This window comes from Perognathus longimembris, chromosome 8 (genome assembly GCF_023159225.1).
Source record: "Perognathus longimembris pacificus isolate PPM17 chromosome 8, ASM2315922v1, whole genome shotgun sequence".
In the NCBI taxonomy this organism is placed as follows: domain Eukaryota; kingdom Metazoa; phylum Chordata; class Mammalia; order Rodentia; family Heteromyidae; genus Perognathus; species Perognathus longimembris.
Genome location: NC_063168.1, coordinates 2164219 through 2183712, shown reverse-complemented (window position 1 = coordinate 2183712; position 19494 = coordinate 2164219). Strand labels below are relative to the sequence as shown.

General features: G+C 42.6%; 1 protein-coding gene across 1 annotated transcript in view; it reads right to left on the bottom strand.

Moving 5' to 3' along the window:
- Acoxl (acyl-CoA oxidase like) overlaps nt 1–19494 on the bottom strand; it is a 241958-nt gene that overhangs the window by 215179 nt on the left and 7285 nt on the right. Inside the window, 4 exon segments of the mRNA XM_048353507.1 lie at nt 1090–1169; nt 3841–3845; nt 7853–8088; nt 13105–13201. Coding sequence (XP_048209464.1) covers nt 1090–1169; nt 3841–3845; nt 7853–8088; nt 13105–13201 — 418 coding nt within the window.

The following is a 19494-nucleotide window of genomic DNA, read 5'->3' as shown; positions in this document are numbered from 1 at the left end:
AAGAGAGAAGCGTTTTAAAGAACCAGTTTTCACAAAGTAAAGTTATATTACAGATAATTTCAGGCAAACAGACAAGTATAATGATCTCAGTCTTGTCTAGCTCCTGACCCATTTTGCTTCATCTCCCCCATGACCATTCACTTTCCTTTCCTATGTCCTGGGTTTTCAAGAAAATCTCAGGTTATCTTGAAATTTACTCCAGATATAGTATCATTTCATCACTACATATTTCCTACATATCTGTAAAAGATAAAAACTATGAAAACGTAACCCTAAAGCCATTATCCCATCTAAAAATACAACATCAATTTCTCTAGTATTCTAAATGCCCACTGTTCAAATTTCTCCAGCTGACAACTTGGTTTTCTGTCTCAAACAGAATCTAAATAAAGGTCGTACACTGAAATGCTTCTTGTATTCACTTTAAACCCTAGGCCACCCTTCCTTCCTTCCTGGTTTCCTTCCTTCTCCATGTAACTCTGTCTACTGGGCTCAGTATAAGACCTGGAGACATGAAGACAGGGCTCTCCACCTGGAGCACTGACACACTCTGAGATGTTACCATGGCTACAGCCCTCCGGAAGCTTGCTGAAGAGAAGGAAGGCAGGAGCATGAGGGCAGGAAATAGTCTAGCACACACTGGTATCCTAATTCCAAGCCAGGACCCTTCAGTATTTCTGAGAGAGAGACAGACACAGAGAGACAGAGAGGTCTGTCTCATCTCACTGATAATCCTACTCTTTGAAAGACACAGCCAACCTACCCAGGATGGAGGAAAGAGTCCATGCCTGGATAATTACAATACTGTTTTATGTATAAAAGTAAATGAAAATGACCAATCAATGCAAAGTCAATATAAACTATATAAAAATCTGTATAAAAAAGTAATGGAACTCTATAAAACTCTATTTAAAAAAGTAATGAACAATAAGAAATCAGGATTTGGGATAATAGAAAAGGGGGAAAGCAGGATGACGAATGGTTCATTTACAGACACCTGTTGCAATGAACAGAGAATAAACGCTTCCGCTCTTGGCCATGCAGAGCGAGTCTGAGCTCCTTCAGGGTGGGGTGCCTGGCGTCTCTCACCTTCACACTTGTGGCCACGTCTGCAATGGTGACAACTTCTCCTATGGCAAGGCTTCGGCTGACAAAGTTCTTGGATCTCTCTGCCTGAAAACATAACAGACGGAATAGTAAGATTTCCTGATGGCTTTGTGACCTCCACAATTCATACGTTGTACCCAAGTGCTGGTGGCTCTCACCTCTAGTCCTAGCTACTTAGGAGGCTGAGATCTGAGGACGACGGTTCAAAACCAATATGGGCAGAAAAATCCACAAGGCTCTTTTCTCCAAGTAACCAGCAAAAAGCCAGAAGTAAAGCTGTGGCTCAAATAATAGGATGCCAGCTTTGAGTGAAAAAGCTAAATTAGGAGAGCATCCTGGCCCTGAGTCCAAGCCTCAGTACTAGCATGGAGGAGGAGGAGAAAGAGGAGGAGGAGGAGGAGGAGGAGGAGGAGGAGGAGGAGGAGGAGGAGGAGGAGGAGGAGGAGGAGGAGGAGGAGCAGGAGGAGCAGGAGGAGCAGGAGGAGCAGGAGGAGCAGGAGGAGGAGAAGGAAGAAGGAAGGAAGCTGAAAGGAGGAAATCTACTTTCTAAAAAGTAATTCATACATGTTACTTTTTACAATATAAACTAATTTTAACTTAAGAAATAATCCCTTCTACTAAAGTAGGCATCGTCTGTGGCCTTTAAGTCTCTGACCATGTACGTGTAGTACTTACAGATTCTTTGTGTATACTGTTGGAAGGGAATTTGATTGTGAGAAACAGAGAGGCCACCACTTAAGAGGGCAAATTGGGAGTCTTTATTGGAGAGCCAGTGGACTGCTGGTAGACTCTTGTCACAATGATCAGCAGCCATGAATGGAGCTAGCACAAACCTTATGTAGACCCCAAAACCACATAAGATGTGAGAAATTTATCCTAACAAAAGTGTTATACCTAAGCAGAGAAAATCAGAGGAAGCCACTTAGACCTAATAAAGGAGTTCAATATAAGAAAGCCTATCAGATAAGAACACAATCGGGAAATCGGGGGTCCGTTATCAAAATGAAGTAAGACTTGCCTGGAGCTTAACAACTCAGGACACTTGTAGTCCAAAGAATGTCCTCTACCACCTCTAGAGCTTCCCAGAGCTATGTGGAAAGCCCCCCTCCACCTAGCTAGGCACCAAGACAGCTGTAAGGACAAGGCATGTTGCTCCAAGGCACACTGCTTAGACTCAGCCTCCTTACTTCAATACGATAGAAGGCGGACCACTCCCCGACGGACACCTCTCAGGCTTTGTTTGGCTTTCCCCAGCCTGTGCCTTAGACGTTCCAAGCCCTCTGCAAGCCCAGCCTAGGTGAGATCCTACCCTGGCCCACCGACCAGTGTCCAGGCCACAGTCCTGAGGAGGAGGGCAGGGTGTAAAGGGTGCAAAGGCCTGGGAACGTTTCAGACACAGAAAAGCCACACTCTTCACTTTTCGAAGTAGTGGCCATATCTGAAGTTTAATAATTTAAAAACTAGAATATCCTGGTCATCCTTTATGGTTCAATTCTCTCTCGCTGTACCAAACACCCATAGCACCCAAACTACATGCACACCCTTCTCAACAAGCCAGAAATTGGGAGAAAAGACACTGTCACTGTCTTATAAAAAGTCAGAAATAACCCATACTTCTGGAGAAGATGATAGCCCTGTAAGTAGGCAAATGGATGGTTGATTGTCGAAATTAGTGCTAGTTTTCCTCACTGACCAATCTCTTCTGAGACTTGGCCAACTTGTCCCTTCTGTTCATGTATATGTAGACATACACATGCGTGTACATGTCTGTACATCGATTTGTTTGTAGATTCTTACAGTATGTGCATGTCTACCCATGTACACATTACATACATATACATCTGTGTATATGTATGCACATTGCATGTACGCATATACCTGGATGGACATGTATACATGTCTAACTGTGTATGGCTTGGGTACATATACATGTGTTCATGCATGTACATATATATACATACATGAAAGTGGTTGGCATATCCGTGTACACAGATGTCCCTGTGCACTAATGTCCATGTATGTGAATACATCCCCGTCAACAACAGGATGGTACACACAACCTTCTTTGGATGATTCTCAAGTCTCCACATTGGCTTAAGCTCTCTCTCCAAATACACTCCATATTTTCTCCTCCCATAGGTTTTTACAAGGTTTTGTTCAAGCATTATTAATTCCATTAAATAGAAAACTGTCGAGATATATGATGCTCATCAGAGCCCCAACGCAATGCATCTTGTATTGATTATTCCTTGCGCTATCTCTAGGCTGGCGCATAAACCACTGTGCCGCGCCAGCTTGGGCTCACGCTGGAGTCAGTCTCCAACAAGTCATAAAAAACAACGGTAGCAGGTATCTCCAGAGTTTCTGCGAGCCCAAGTGTCCCATGTTACAGAAAGCATTACCACAACCTTGCCCCTGCCTACGAGATGGAAAAGCCCAGGGTCAGAGAGGTCAAGTGACTGGTCCAACCAGGGTCATCCCTTCAGAGGCAGAGCAAGGGCTAAAGAAAGCTGAAAGGGCTAAAGGTCTTCAGATTCCTTTCCTGAGTGTCCTGCCCCTCGCCCACCGCACCCCACCAGGAAGGACTCTGAGTGTCCTTACTCTGCCTTCCTCGCGGATCCGGCTCTACTTTGTACTGCCAGTCCTGTCCCCAGACAGCAGTGAACATCAACCTGAAAATTTCCCGCCAGATGACATTGGTGAAAGTCATCTTCCTCCAGTCAACACACAAACCTTGCCTGGCCTGAAACCAACCGCTGAGTGTCAGCCAAACCTAAACCCTCAAGGTGGGAAAATCCCTTTAGAATCTCTAACTGTTCACAGTTTTATCTATAGTTCATCCTTGGAATGTGTACTGCAAATGCAAGTGTATAGTTTTGTCATTAATAACCACCACCTGTGGCCATTTTAACTCATGAGTACAGCTATACAATTTGGGGGGTGGGGAGGAGGGAAGGTCGGAGAAAAATGAGGGAGGAGATAACAAGTTTGACTAGAAAAGTACTCACTGCCTTACATATGTAACTATAACCCCTCTGTACATCACCTTGACAATAAATTTAAATTAAAAAAAAAACAAAAATAAACTGGTCTTTCCTTCAGGGCTCTACATTCTATTCTATTTGTTCTGATCTGTTTGTCTTTACTCATACCAATACCACATGATCTTGAGTAGCTTCACAACAGATCTTCAAGTCATGTAGTAAGAACACTCCATCCTGGTCTTTCTTCAGAACTGTTTTAACTATGCTAGGTCCTTGGCATTCCCATCCTCATTTGGAGTCAACCTGTAATTATGTTGCTCCTCATTCTTCCATCCTCCTGCCATAAAAAATCTCCAGTGACTCCAAGTACCATTGCAAGGAAATCTAGGCCTCTCGGTGTGTCTATTACATCTGGCCTTCTTGTTTCTTGATGGCTCCTGGGGCCACAGCGTCGCATAGGTACACAGACTGCTGGGAGCGTTTGGCAGGAAAGGCTGAAGCCAGGCCTTCTGCTCTCCCCAGGGTCCTTTGACTGCTCCAGGAAAGCTGAGCAGAGCAGTGATAAAAGACGATGTTCCCATGGCTCTGCCTAGGACAGGTTTTCATTTCACAACATTGATGCAACATTCTGACAGAACAGGATTTTCCAAATTCTTGGCCCAAAATTCTTTTCTCTTGGAAGCATATACGTCCTACTTAATACTTAATTTATACTTTGGAGACTTTTCTAAGTGCAAGTATAATCACGGAATTGATCAATGTGTGGAAATAAATGACTACCTCTTTTTCTTTGTTTAAATTACCTTTAGTTGTACAAAACTGATCTCAATTGAATATATCAATTTACAGGTGCAATGCATCCTGATCGGTGTCATCCCTGACAACATTCTCCCCCTCCAGTCTTTCTTAACCCACCCATCTCCTTCAGCCACCAGTTTCATCTTCACAAATGTACACTGACTATTATGATTGTTTTCACCCACTATTGCTCTCCCTGTCCACGGGCCCCATCCCCTTGAGCCCCATTCCGCCTGACAAAACATTGTTTGTTGACATTAGCAATTTGGCGTATGAGCTTGCTTTAATCTACTTACTTTAGTTTACTTGCAGTAACTTTCAATGGAAACTAATGACTGAAGTTTTTGCCCATGAACAAATATAGTTTCAGTTATTTCACATTTTGGAAGATGAACATATAACAATCATATCACTAGGTATTCATCATTACTTCCTATGTGCCCACTCACTGACAACCTGACATACATGGTGCCACTTGCTTCTCACATAAACCCTTAAAGGGAAGAACTAATCACAACTTGCAACTTACAGAGGAGGAAACTGAGGTTTAGAGAAGGCAGAAATTTGCCCCAGGCAAATTTGCTCCTCAGAAAAGGAGTCAGACATAGGTCTTTCTGAGTCTGAAATGAGAAGCCTATAACCACGAAAATAAATAGGGGAAAAACTATACTATGATTACCCTGTTTGGATTCTTTAAAACAACACATAATTACATACCTTATGCACTAAAAAAGGCCAGATTGGCATAGAGGAGCTACTTAGCAGTGCTCTTTGAGTGACTGGATGTGTGCATGTTTCCCTGTTTATATTTATTTCTTGACAGGCACCAGTGGCTCATGCCTGTAACCCTAGCTACTCGAGAGGCTGAGATCTGAAGATCTTGGTTCAAAGTCAGCCTGGGCAGGAAAGTCCATGAAATTCTAATTAACCATCAGAATTTTTATTTTTTGGTGCCATACCCAAGAAATCATCTCCAAATCCAGTGTTGCAAAGCTTCTCACCGTGTTTTCTCCTAATAGTTTATTAATTTTAGTTCTTATGTTCAGGTGCTTTATATAAGTTAATTTGTATATTTACATAACATGTATTAATTTATGAATTTTGCATTTAAAGTGCCAATTCGTTCTTTTCCATTTGATTATCTTATTGTCCTGGCACCTTTCAACAGTTTGTCAGTTTACTGGAAGTCACCGACTGCATATATAAGGGTTCCTTTCAAAGGGCTCTCTATTGTGTCCCATTGGTCTATACATCGGGCTTGATACCATTATTATACCTCTTTGATTACAGTTGCTTCGTAGCATATTTTGAAACTGTGAAGTGCAGAACCTTCAAATTATTCACCTTTTGCTAGATTATTTGGACTGTTTGTGGGCTCTTGAAATTCCCTATGAATATTAGTGTGGATTTTCTTTCTTTTCCTTCCTTTTATTTATTTATTTTTATTGCCTTTTGTTGTACAATGGGGCTGCAATTCAACAAGCCAGTGTGGGAGTATAGTGCGTCTTGATAAATGTCACCCTTTCATCATTCTCCCCCATCTCCCCCCACCCTACCCATCTCCTCAACTTACCTAGTTCCATTCTCACAAATAGACATTGGATATTATGGTTGTATTCCCCCCCCCACTCTCTGTCTGTCTGTCTGTCTCCATTCATCTGTCCTCTCCTCCCTTGATCCTACCCCTCACAGAAATGTTCAAGTTTCTTGGTATTCATTTTTTAAAGCTGTACATTACTAGCTATTCAACAGAGTTGCACCAGTGGAACCTTTCCCTGCAGATACCATATTTAGTAATTTAGATCTAACTCTCACATAGGAGAGAAAGCAGGCATTCTTTATCTCTCTGAGCCTGACTTGCTTTCACTGGAAACATAATAGTTTCTATGTTAGGATGAAGAAAAAAAAAGTGTACAAAATCAATTATTTACTCTGGATGGTATTGACATTTGCATTTTAACAATATTATATCTTCTAATCCATGAACATGAGAGGACTTCCTATTTTCCTTATGTCTCTCTTAATTTTTACAGCAATAAGTATTTGTGGTTTTTTAATGCTATTATAGATTTGTATTCTCAATTTCCATTTTATCATCTACTGCTGATGCACAGAAATATACATTATTTCTGCATTTTTTTTATCCTAAGATTTCGTTGAATTTGTTTATTAGTTCTCTCAGACTTTTGTGGAATCATATGACATTTATTTGCCAAGAAAGACAATTCTACCTTTTCTTCTCAATTTACTGTATTTGTTTGTTTACTTGCTTATTTGTATGTCTTTGGCTTACAAGGGCTTGAACTCAGAACCTTGCCCTTGCTAGGGAGGCATTCTACCACTTGATCCATGCTCTCCAACCTTTTTTGGCTTTAGTTATTTTCTGTGTAGTGTCTCAATTTTTGCCCCTATAATTGTCCTTAAGCTATGATCCTCCTACCTATTATCTCCTACACAGCTGGGATTACATGCATGTACCACCAGGCCTAGCTTATTATTATTAGTTGAGATGAGGTCTCACTAACTTTCTGCCTGAGCTGTCCTCAAAAGTGTTTCCTCCTAATCTCTGCCTCCTGAGGAAGTAGGATTACAGGCCAGCACCATACCTGGCCTACCACGTGTGACTTTTATCAAGTGTCTTGCCATTTGATATACCTTAAATGTATTCATTTATTATATGTCTCCTCCCAGAATTAAATGTAAACTCTATAAAGATATATTTTTGCCTGTTTTCTTCACTGCTCTTCCTTCACTTGGCTCATAATCAGATCGCAGTAAACAATTGTCAACGATGAATCAGCTTACCTGAAGGTGACTGGGCCGATAGTGGCATGTTGTATTTTTATTATATTATTATATATTATATATTATTTATAATATTTTACTGCAAGAGTAAAATTAAGCCTTAAAGTGAGAAGCTTTTACTGTGCAGAATAGTTGCTGTGTCAAAAATAAACAGCAGCATGATTCCAGCTGCACTGGATTTGCTTGGCAGGCAACTCAGTCCCCCTTTCAAGCAATCCCTGTGGCCGTCAAGACGACAACACAGTTCTGGTGCGAATCTATACAGAGAGACTTCTATAAACAGGCCACTTCATCCTGTCAACTCTGCGCAAATACTCCACACTATCCCACGGGGCCGGAGCTGGCCAAGTGGCCGATATCCAAGTCCATGGAGCTGGAGCCGGGACAAAGACGCCTGCCAAAGGCAGCACAAAAGAACCAAGAGCCAGGGCAGCCTGTCAGAGCCCACTAGGAACAGCCTGGGTTCCAGGACAAACAGAAGCCAGAGCGCCAAGGGTTGAGCCGAGGCCAGGGAAGGCAATGAAGCCAAAAGCCAGAGTAAGCAGATCAGGAGCCAGAACTGGGGTGGGGTGGGGCGGGAGAGTTACGCCTCATCGCTGTCTGTAGGTCCAGCAAGAGTTGCTGCTAGTACTTGTGGGCAACAGGACAGGGTCTGGGTGGGCTGGGCTGCCACGAAGCACCAGCGGCAGGTGGGCATCACGATTGGTTTCCTGCTCCATTTTCTGCAAGGCACCTCCAGCCTCTGAGGGAAGGCTGTTTATTTTCCCAGGAGTTAAACAGGAAAGCAACCATTTTCATCATTCCCAAATGCGTATTTGTGTTATAAATCTAATATAAAAAAGTCTAAATATAAAACCAGAAGCACCTAAAACTGATTATCTAAAATCCTGATCAAAGAAATAATTATAATAATGACAACTATGAGGCTACAGATCCTTCTGTTCATTTCCCCTCAAACTGCTGAGATTGGTCTTCCTGAGAAAACTGAATGAGTCCGGGACTGGTGGCTCATCCTTGTAATCCTAACTGCCCAGAAGGCTGGGATATAAGGATCATGGTCTGAAGCTAGCCCAGGCAGGAAAGTCTCTTATCTCCAAGTAATCTCACACATGCACACGCGTGCACATATGTGCACATGCACGTGCCAGAAGTGGAGCTATGTCTTAAGTGGTGGAGTGCTAGCCCTGAGCAAAGAAAAATAACCTCCAGGACAGTGCCTAGGTCCAGAATTTAAGCTCCAGTACTGAGTGAAAGAAGAAAAAGGAGGAGGAGGAGGAGGAAGAAGAGGAGGAGGAGGAGGAGGAGGAGGAGGAGGAGGAGGAGGAAGAGGAGGAGGAGGAGGAAAGGAGGAAGAGGAGGAGGAGAAAGAAAAAGATAAGAAGAGGAGGAAGAAGGAAGAAAGAAGGAAGGAAGAAGAAGAGGAGGAGGAGGAGGAGGAGAAGGAGGAGGAGGAAGAAAGAATGGTTGAAACATTCTTCAGTGATATAGAAGAAGCAATTCAAAAATTCATATGGAATAATAGAAGATCCCAAATAGCAAAAAACAATCCTCAGCAGGAAGAACAATGCTGGAGGAATATCAATATCATTGGCCTGAGTAAAAGCCTACATAGCAAGCTAGGTATGGTGACATATGCCTGTAATCCCAGCTATTCAAGGGGCAGAGACAGGAGAATTGAAAGTTAAAAGGGATTGTAGTCAAAGATTACTTGTGCAAGGGCTGGGAATATGGCCTAGTGGTAAAAGTGCTTACTTTGTATACATGAAGCTCTGGGTTCGATTCCTCAGCACCACATATATAGAAAAAGCTGGAAGTGGCGCTGTGGCTCAAGTGGTAGAGTGCTAGCCTTGAGCAAAAAAGAAGCCATGGACAGTGCTCAGGCCCTGAGTCCAAGGCCCAAAACTGGCAAAAAAAAAAAAAGACTAGTTGTGCAAGAGATTCATTACCTGGCATCATTGTCGGGTATAGTATGAGCTCAGTAAAAGACATAGAGGCCAATGGTTGATATTTTGTGTTTTCCACTCATAAATAGCTGACTTAGCTATGTCATCTAGCCTACAAGTTAAACCTTTATATTTTATTTATATTTTAATTAAATCTCTATATATTTAACCCCTTATATTTTATTTATATTTAATCTCTTATATTTAAATTTTAATAAATCAAATCTCTATATTTTATCTCTTAATGTCATTCCATGTAATATGTGTTATTATATACAGCATAATATTTGGGGGATTAATTGAGATAAACAGGAATGTTTTGCCCACAGTAAACGCTCAATTTTTGCAACTATTTTCATGAGCTATTGTTATATAATCGTCAGTACTATTTCTCATTTAAATTTGTTTTATAAAATAAACTATACTAAAAACATTAAAAAAAAAAAAAGCTGGGGCCTGGGGGCCTGACATAAGAGGTACAGAGTGGTAGAGCATCGGCAAGGTCCTGGATTCTTGCCCTATACAACAAACAGAAATAAAGAGCCTACACAGCAGTATCTTTAGTACTTTCTTTCTGACTCTAGCTTGCAGCCAGGGGCAAACATAACCAGATTAAAGGGACATTAGTAAGCTAAAATGTGGCCTTGAATCCTCAATGTTCTACCAGTTACATATATATACTTACTTTCATAAACCAGTTACATACACAACTTACAAGTTGTATCGCTGACCTCAGGCCAATTACTCAGCTTCAGTTTACTTACCTGTAAAATTGGTCCAGTATGAGGGTATGCTATAAATACTCAACACAATCATCCACTTGAGGTTCTTAGGGCTGTGACTGACACCAAGTATGTACACAGCACATGGAGCTATGTAGACACGGTGCGGACCGTTCATCCCTTCCATCTTCCAGGGACAAGTGTCTCCGACATGGCTGCTCTCCACATAGAATTAACCTCCTGAAGGAGGAGTCATAGTCTGGCCTTGGAGCTGCCACAAGGCAGACAATCAGCCTGAGTCTGCTGTCTCCTCCTCGGGACACAAGCAGTCAATGACGTTCCCACCCAGGATCCAGTTCTGGAACCTTTAGAAAGCCCTCAATTGAGATGCACAAGGGTGAGGTCACCAGCTGCAGGCTTGGGAGGAGCCAGTACAGTGTAGACACGGTGTTCACACTGGATGTGTGTTGTGTGTTTGTGTATATGCACATCACACTCTGAGGTTAGTCTCGATGGGTTTTTTTTTTCTCTAAGATTATTGGAGCATCTCACCTTACAGATGGTAGAGGGGCAAACAGAGTGGAAATCATTTAGCAGCTTATTCTTGGCTTGTGAGCTGTCCGTGGAGACCTGGAGTGAATGAGGTCCCCGCTCACTGGTGCTCAAAAACAGCAGCATTACACGTTGCCCTCTGTCTCTGAGCTCATCAGATCACCCGTCAGAGCGAACACAATACAGAACAGGGGCCAAGGGAAGATGGAAAGGACTGGCAAGGGCTGGCAAGCTCCCAGAACAACAAGGATAGCCACAAGTCAATATTTCTATTGAGAGACAGCAGGATGAATCATGTAACCATTCCCGATTATTGGAAGTGTGTGGACGGCTCCTCCAGTTGTTTATGAGGCAGAATTTGAGAGCCTTCAACCACAGATGTCTCATGATATCTGCCCAACATGATAAGCCTGCCACACTGACATCCAGTTTCCTTCTGGTTCATTGGCTTTGTCAATTTACACAGAATGAAATGCCAAACAGGCCAAACAGAAATGAACTGGCAGGATCGTCTACAGTCGTCAATCCTGTATCTCATGGAGGAATTATTCCTAATCATCGAAGATGGAAATGTGTCCAGGATGCCAAAGGCCACTAAAAGAGGAAGCTAATTGGATCCAGGGCTGAACACACTTCGTTAGGAAGTTAATCTTCCAGATTTAGCAGGGCAGGCAGCAATTAGCAAGCCTCATGAAAGGATCAACGCTCCTCAAGTCCAAGTCCTGAGTACTGACAATACCTTCAGCTGTAGACATATTGGGTTAGTGAAGGCAGCAAAAGGCTGGCTTCATGCCAAGAGTCCACCAGCCCAGCAGTCCGACAAGGAATGCTTGTGGAAGCTGGATCTTGATAACACTATTGCTAGCAAAGTTTGGTTTTGGTTTTGGTTTTGGTTTGGGGTTATAATCACAGTCCTAAGTGTATGTTCCATTGACATACAATTCAATAGCTTGAAAATAATTTTATTTGATTTTTTTTGGCCAGTCCTGGGGCTTGAACTCAGGGCCTGAGCACTGTCCCTGGCTTCTTTTTGCTCAAGGCTAGCACTCTACCACTTGAGCCACAGCACCCCTTCTGGCCTTTTCTATACATGTGGTGCTGAGGAATCGAACCCAGGGCTTCATGTATGCAAGGCAAGCACTCTACCACTAGGCCATATTCCCAGCCCGAAAATAATTTCATTTATTTGTTTGTTTGTTTGTGCCAGTACTGAGGCTTGAACTCAAGGCCTTGTTTCTGTCCCTAATCTCTCAGGCATTATTCAAGGTCCAGTCTTCCCTAGTTCAGGCTCTCCCCAAAGAGGAGCCAGGAGGTACAGCACCTTTTCCTGTGTGATACTAAGTTTAAGGAAGCCATGAAGCTAAATGAAATGGAAATAGGCTTTAACCCAGCTAACAATATATAACACTAGCGTATATAATGTATAATGCTAGCATCCCTAAGGAAACCTCTAACCATATAGTCTTTCTCTTTTTCTTTCTTATCATGAAGAGAAGCCAACTAATATTCCAGTGAGTTTAGAATGACGATTTTTAGCCAAGCACTGCACCTGTAATCCTAGCTGAGATCAGAGGCTGAGATCTGAGGATTTCAATTCAAAGCTAGTCAGAGCAGAAAAATCCCAGAGACGCTTATCTCCAAAAAAGCCAGATGAGGAGCTATAGCCCAAGTGGCAGGGTGCCATTGAGCAAAAATCCTAAGGGGCAGTGCCCAGGCCTTAATGGCAATAAAGAAATTCAATAAATAAGGCATTTTTAGAAAAACAATACTTGTAAACTTTGGACAATTCTAAAACATATCAAATGACCTTTAAAATGAGCTAGCTCTATTTCTCAGCAATTAATACTTTATGCCTAAAATTATATTGGGTTTTCTTTGGGGGAGAGGGGGAATGACATTACTTCTCTCAGTTCTCCTATTTCCTAACCTGAGCGCTTGAAGACATAAATGTGTGAGCCAGTGAAAGGGGTCAGTTAGGAGAGCAGAGCAAAAAGGGGGACTGAGGAAAGTGTCTCCTCGTGCAACAACTTTGTCTATCAGAATGTCAGCATGCCCAGAACAAGATGAGGGAGCTTGTGCAAGCCTCAAAAGCAAATGGAACAAAATCTCTCACATGTACAAGCACATGCATGCACACGCACGTGCGTGCACACACACACACACACACAGAATTATACGAAAATATTGACTTACCAGTTCCTGTAATGCATGCTTTAGCGGAGGGAGACCCATGGCAAACTTCACTCTCTGAACTGTCAAAGCTCTCATCTCATCCAAACTTAAATCATACCTATACAGAACAGATAACACATGAGCAACATGTTATAGTGTGACATTAAATTGGTGACTGAGAAAACAGGTCTTGTCTCATTGGACTATGTGTGTAACACACAGTATACATCTAACCCATAAGGTCAAGTGGAAAGAGAAAATATAAATCCATCTTAAAACACAACTGTACCTTCTCCCCTCTACAGAGCTTTAAAGTTACAGACACTTGCATTATGTGAGATAGATCTGCATAGGTGTTCTCTCCAAATTCACATACTGAATCCTAGTTGTCAAGGTGATTACATTAGGAGGTTCAGCCTTTGGGAGGTGGCTAAAACACATCAGTGGAACCTTTATGAATGGAATTAGTGCCTTTATACCAGATGCCAGACACGTGAGTGGAGAGGGGAAGAATGGGCAAACACAGTCACGATATCCAATATACTTTATATAAAAAGTGATCTACGTAACCTGAGGGTAGGGATGGGATGGGGAGGGCTGGGGGAGAACAGTGAAAGCACTGGTTAAGATGCACTGTACTTGTAACCTGACTCCTGGACCGAAACCCCTTTGCACAACCGCTTAATACAAATAAATAGACATTTGTAAAGATGCCCAGACAGATGTCCTGTGAGGACACAGGGAGAAGGCATGGAGTAAGGAACAGGTTTCACTAGACATCAGCTCTTCCAGCACTTGGATTTTGGATGCCCAGCCTCCAGAACTGCAGAAAATAAGTTTCTGTAGTTTCAAAGCTACTCATTCTAAACTATCTTGTAATAGCAATCTAAGCAGATTGTGACACAAACCCAGCATTCATCCCATCTGAACAACAAAAGGAATATGAGCTAAAAAATAAGACAAATATTTCTCAGAAACTTTTTTTTTGTTTTGTTTTGTTTTTTTGGCCAGTCCTGGGCCTTGGACTCAGGGCCTGAGCACTGTCCCTGGCTTCTTCCCGCTCAAGGCTAGCACTCTGCCACTTGAGCCACAGCGCCGCTTCTGGCCGTTTTCTGTATATGTGGTGCTGGGGAATCGAACCTAGGGCCTCGTGTATCCGAGGCAGGCACTCTTGCCACTAGGCTATATCCCCAGCCTCTCAGAAACTTTTGAAACAAAAAAAAATTTCAAAAAGAATGAAGAAAGATTATGAGTCTCAAAATATTAAAAAAAATATGAAAAACATATCCAAGTTCAACAAAAGATATAAAAAAAAACCTACAGACCCAGGAGACAGGTCTGGATGACACACACACACACACACACACACACACACACACACACACACAATGACAAGGGACATCAAATTAGGATTCTGAAAACTAAGACAAAGGAACAATTCTTGAAGGCAGTCTGAGAGAAATGATGGGTTGCTGATAGGGAAAAGCCCACTGCGATGAGGATAGTTATCAGAAGCCATGAAGGCCTGAAGGAAGAGGCTCAACAGTTTCCTGGTTCTGAAACAAAAGAACATCAACAGAAAACCTTACATTCCCCGAATTGTCTTTCAGACATGAAGGAGAATAATAAAGACATTCCCAGACAAATAAATATCTCGTTTCTAACAAATCTTCCCTGTAAAATGACCTCAAGGAGATCTCTCAACAGAAAGGAAATGGTAACAGATACCCATTGTAGAATGGGGGTTTCCTTTGACCCACATTTTTCTCTTGATTATAAAACTTATCATTTGGAAGTAGAAATGGGGCTCAAGTGGAAGAGTTCCAGCCTGGATGGAGAAGAACGAGTGAGGACCTTCAGAAAGGATGAGCAAAATTTAGAGGTAAGTATAATATAATATAGTACTTCTTATAAGGTTTTGTAAATTTAACTTTTAAAAAGTCAGTTTTAGATTGCAGCAGAATTGAGCAGAGGGTACAGAAATTTTCCATACATTCCCTACTCTCAGCTAGGAATAACCTTTCCTGTTATTGGTATGCGCCATCAGCAGGACACATTGCTTATAACTGATGAGCCTAGAGTCCGTAGTTTACATTGGGGTTTACCATTAATGATGAAGTCTGTGGGTTTGGACAAATTTATAACTGCAAACATCCACTATTATACCAGCATACAGAGTAGCTTTGCTGCCTTAAATGTCCTCTCCACTACACCTGTTCTTTCCTCCCTTTCCCTAATCCTGGCAGTTCTCCTGGATTTCTTCCCTTTGGCCCTTTGATTCCCATGGAACAAGTAGAGGCTGTTTCACCCCAGCCCTGGAATCTGGGGTTGGCCATGTAACTTACTTTGGCCACTATCAGTCCACTTGAGAGGTGCAAAGGCTTGAGAAGTTGCTTATGCAGTTCCCTTCCTTTCCTAGCCTTCTTGCAGTACTTACAGGAATGCGCTTGAGCTAATCGATGATCACACCCAGGCTGGGGGAAGGCACACAGAGGAAGCAATGCTGATTCGCTTCAGCCAAGGTGATCTGGGCCAGCCTACCGCTGCTGGACAACACTCAAGCACAATCAAAATCCAGCCAGGGCAGAAGAGCTACCAGCCAACTCACAGCTAAAGGATCCCAGCTAAGAGTAGAAAATTCTGATCACCTGCAGAAGCATGATCAATAATAAACAGCCCTTGCTTTGAGTCATTACATTTTACACCATACTGCTGTATCATTTTTTTAAACCTGGAATCACCCTCTACCCAGACAACCAACTAAAACACTTAGGCAGACATGGGGGAGGGAGGTGCTTGGGATCCCAGCTACTGAAGAGGTCTTATAGATTGAGAGGATCACAGTCTGAAGCCAGTCCAAACAAAGCATCAGTGATAGTGAGTCCCCTCCATCTCAACCAACAAGCCAAGTGTGGCACGTGGATTATTATCCCACCTAGTTGGAGACCAGCTCCAGTCTCCCCACCCCTCCCAATGCCTATCAAAAGAATAACCGAAGGTAAAAAGAACTGGGAGTGTGGCTCAAGTGACGCAAAGCCTGCCTAGCAAGTGTGAGCCCCGGGTTTAAACCCCTGTGCTGGGGGAAAAGAATTCATTCTTAAATATTCCTGAAGTATACGAGAGAAGAGAAAAAAATGTATAGTGTGTTTTTGTTGTTGCTTTGGTGCCAGGCCTGGTACTTGAACTCAGAGCCTGGGGATTCTCTTGGAGTTTTTCTGGAAAATATTGGAACCCAAATTACAAATTAATCTACTTTTTGACCCATAATACTATTTCTAAAAATTATCCTTTATATATCCTGACATATGTGAGGCATAAGTATACATTTATGGTGTTCTGTAACTTATAGAACCATGCATATATACACACACAGTACTATTTATTAAAAAGAAGCTCTGAGTTTGTTTGTTTTATTTACTGCTGGTACTGAAACTGAAACTCTGGATCTTGTGTCCTCACTCGTTCTTCTCCATCCAGGCTGGAACTCTTCCACTTGAGCCCCATCTCTACTTCCAAATGATAAGTTTTATAATCAAGAGAAAAATGTGGGTCAAAGGAAACCCCCATTCTATGAGGACCAGTGGAAAAAATGCCCACAAGCATATCATAAAGCATGCTTTAGGCAGGATTTAAAACATAAATTATTAAATATACTCTTTCTATTTCAGTAATTCTACTACAAAAGTTACTCCTCGTTTGTTTTATAATTCCAAATTCCCATACCTATCTCACATTGTTAAGCTTCCTGAGACACCAAATATCTCCAAAGTGTCCAATATCAATAATAATTCTGTCGATCCATGTAGAAAAAGAAGACATATAACATGGACAGAAGAAGAAGGCCATAGACACATATATTGGCCCAAATAATTGATGAAATTATTTCAAAACTACAAAACAAACATATCTCAAGGAAGTTTCTTGAAAATTAGATTATTAATAAACATTCGTCAACTATTAATAGTCAACTCAATTGTTTCTTAACAGAAACAGGTTATCTTTTTTTGGGGGGGGGTGATAGTCCTGGGGTTTGAACTCAGGGCCTGAGCACTTTCCCTGAGCTTCTTTGCTCAAAGCTAGCTCTCTACCACTTGAGCCACAGCTCTACTTCTGGCTTTTGTGGCAGTTAATTGGAGATGAGAATTTCATTGACTTTCCTGTTCCAGCTGGCTTCAAACCATGATCCTCAGATCTCAGCCTCCTGAATAGCTAGGATTACAGGTGTGAGCCACTGGTACTCAGCAAGATAAATGTTCTTGAAGGAAAGTAATCGAGCTGAAGACAAGTAAATGTGTTACTTGTACTGTTAGAGTACGTGTCAAAAATGGATAGACTAGATTATACATTTGCTTGCATATTCATGCATGTGGTTTTGAGATTCTTCTGGCACACCAGAAGCTGGTAAGTGTCTGCTTTCTGTGCTTTTAGTGATAGAGGTGGGGAAACTGGGCAGATACCGAACAGTATTCTAACCTTTTATGCACCTGACTTCTGAACCTGGTTTGTATGTCTACTCAAAAGTATTTTAAATCACACACTTAAAAGCCACCACTAGATGGGGCTTGATCTTCACTAGAACTGCTACCATGACTAATTTAAAGTTAAATTAAATCTGGATGAGAAACTCTTTTGGAAACTTTGCCTGAAATTCTGATCTTTTATAAACCATGATAAGAACATCTAAATTTCTAACACTTTTTATACAAAGATTTGACCATCTATGCAATGGGGAAAAATGTGGAAGTGTTCTCAAGATGTCTAAGGAACAGATGGGAGAGACGCAGGGAAAGGAGCTGGACATGGTTGAAGCACTGTAATATACAAATTACAGCTACCATGAATTATAGGAGTTCACCCTCGGTGTTTCCATCTTATTTATTCTCCCTCTCAATAACCTAAGATGTCACTCCCCTAGTGACACTTTTCCGTGGTGCCAGCTACCCTGAGCAAAGGACCATCCACCCCGTAGACAGCTGGACTATGCACGTGCCAGGGTTGGCTACTTTGAACACTCCACAGATGTTTTCAGTAGGCTCCACAACAGGAAGAGCTGCTTGCAGCTGAAGCACAACTCCAGCTCCTGAAGGCTCTCTCCCACCTCCAACTCTGTTAAACAGCTTGTGCCAGACTTGCTATCACAAGCCTGCCTCCTGGATGGCGCAGGGTAGCTCTGTGGCCATTTCCACTGAGGACAGAGGAGAAGCACTTCCCCTGGTGGCCCAGCAGAGGGCATGCGACTGGTGAGAACATAGTCCTTCATTTGCCCAAGGGACTCTGCCATGATTGGTACAGACACCTTTACCACGCTCCCTTTCTGACTACATGAACAGGCTGTTCAGCTCACTTTGTGACTTGGCCAGAAGATTGTCTTCTGCGCTGAACCACGGTGTTGCAATATTAGGCTCAATAAAAAGGCTTCTGGAGTCGTCTTTGCTTGCCTACTTTTTTTTTTTTTTTTTTTTTTTTGGCCAGTCCTGGGCCTTGGACTCAGGGCCTGCGCACTGTCCCTGGTTTCTTTTTGTTCAAGGCTAGCACTCTGCCACTTGAGCCACAGCACCACTTCTGGCCATTTTCTGTATATGTGGTGCTGGGGAATCGAACCCAGGGCCTCATGTATATGAGGCAGGCACTCTTGCCACTAGGCCATATCCCCAGCCCATGCTTGCCTACTTTTAATCCTTGCCGTTAGTAGAGTGGACTGAGCTGGTAACATGAAGGAAGAACACAGACGCACAGTGGAGCAGTAGTATAGCAGCAAAGGTGATGGCAGCCGGGAAGAGGACAGCTGCTGCCCAAGGCTGGCAGTACCGTATGGCAGCAGCAACAAGAGGGAAGCTGAAGAGCTGAAGCTGGGGCTTACTGGGAGAGTGCTCACCTAGCAAGGCTTATCTCACCTAGGTCTTGAATCAGATCCCATCCCTTAGTATTAAATAAATAAGCAATCTTGTCAGTTTCCTGAAGCTCATGTCTGCAACCCTAGCCGATTCAGGAGGCTGAGATCTGAGGATCACACTTTGAAGCCAGCTCAGGCAAGAAAATCCATGAGGCTCTTATCTACAATTAGCCACCGAAGAGGCTGGGAGTGGTGCTGTGGCTCAAGTGCTAAGAGTGCTAGCCACAAGCACAAGAAGCTCAGCAACAGTGCCCAGCCCTGGAGGGCAAGACCCACCACTCCCCAGGCAGGTACCAACTAAACAAAACCGACTGGACTACAAGTCTAAAGTTTAAAATATGCAAACAATAGCCAGGTGCTGGTGGGTCACACCAATAATCCTGGTTACTCAGGAGGCTGCAGTCTGAGGACTGAGGTTCAAAGCCAGCCTGGGCAAGAAAGTCCATGAGACACTCATCTCCACTTAACCACCAAAAAGCAGGAAGTGGAGCTGTAGCTCAAGGGTAGAGTGTCAGCCT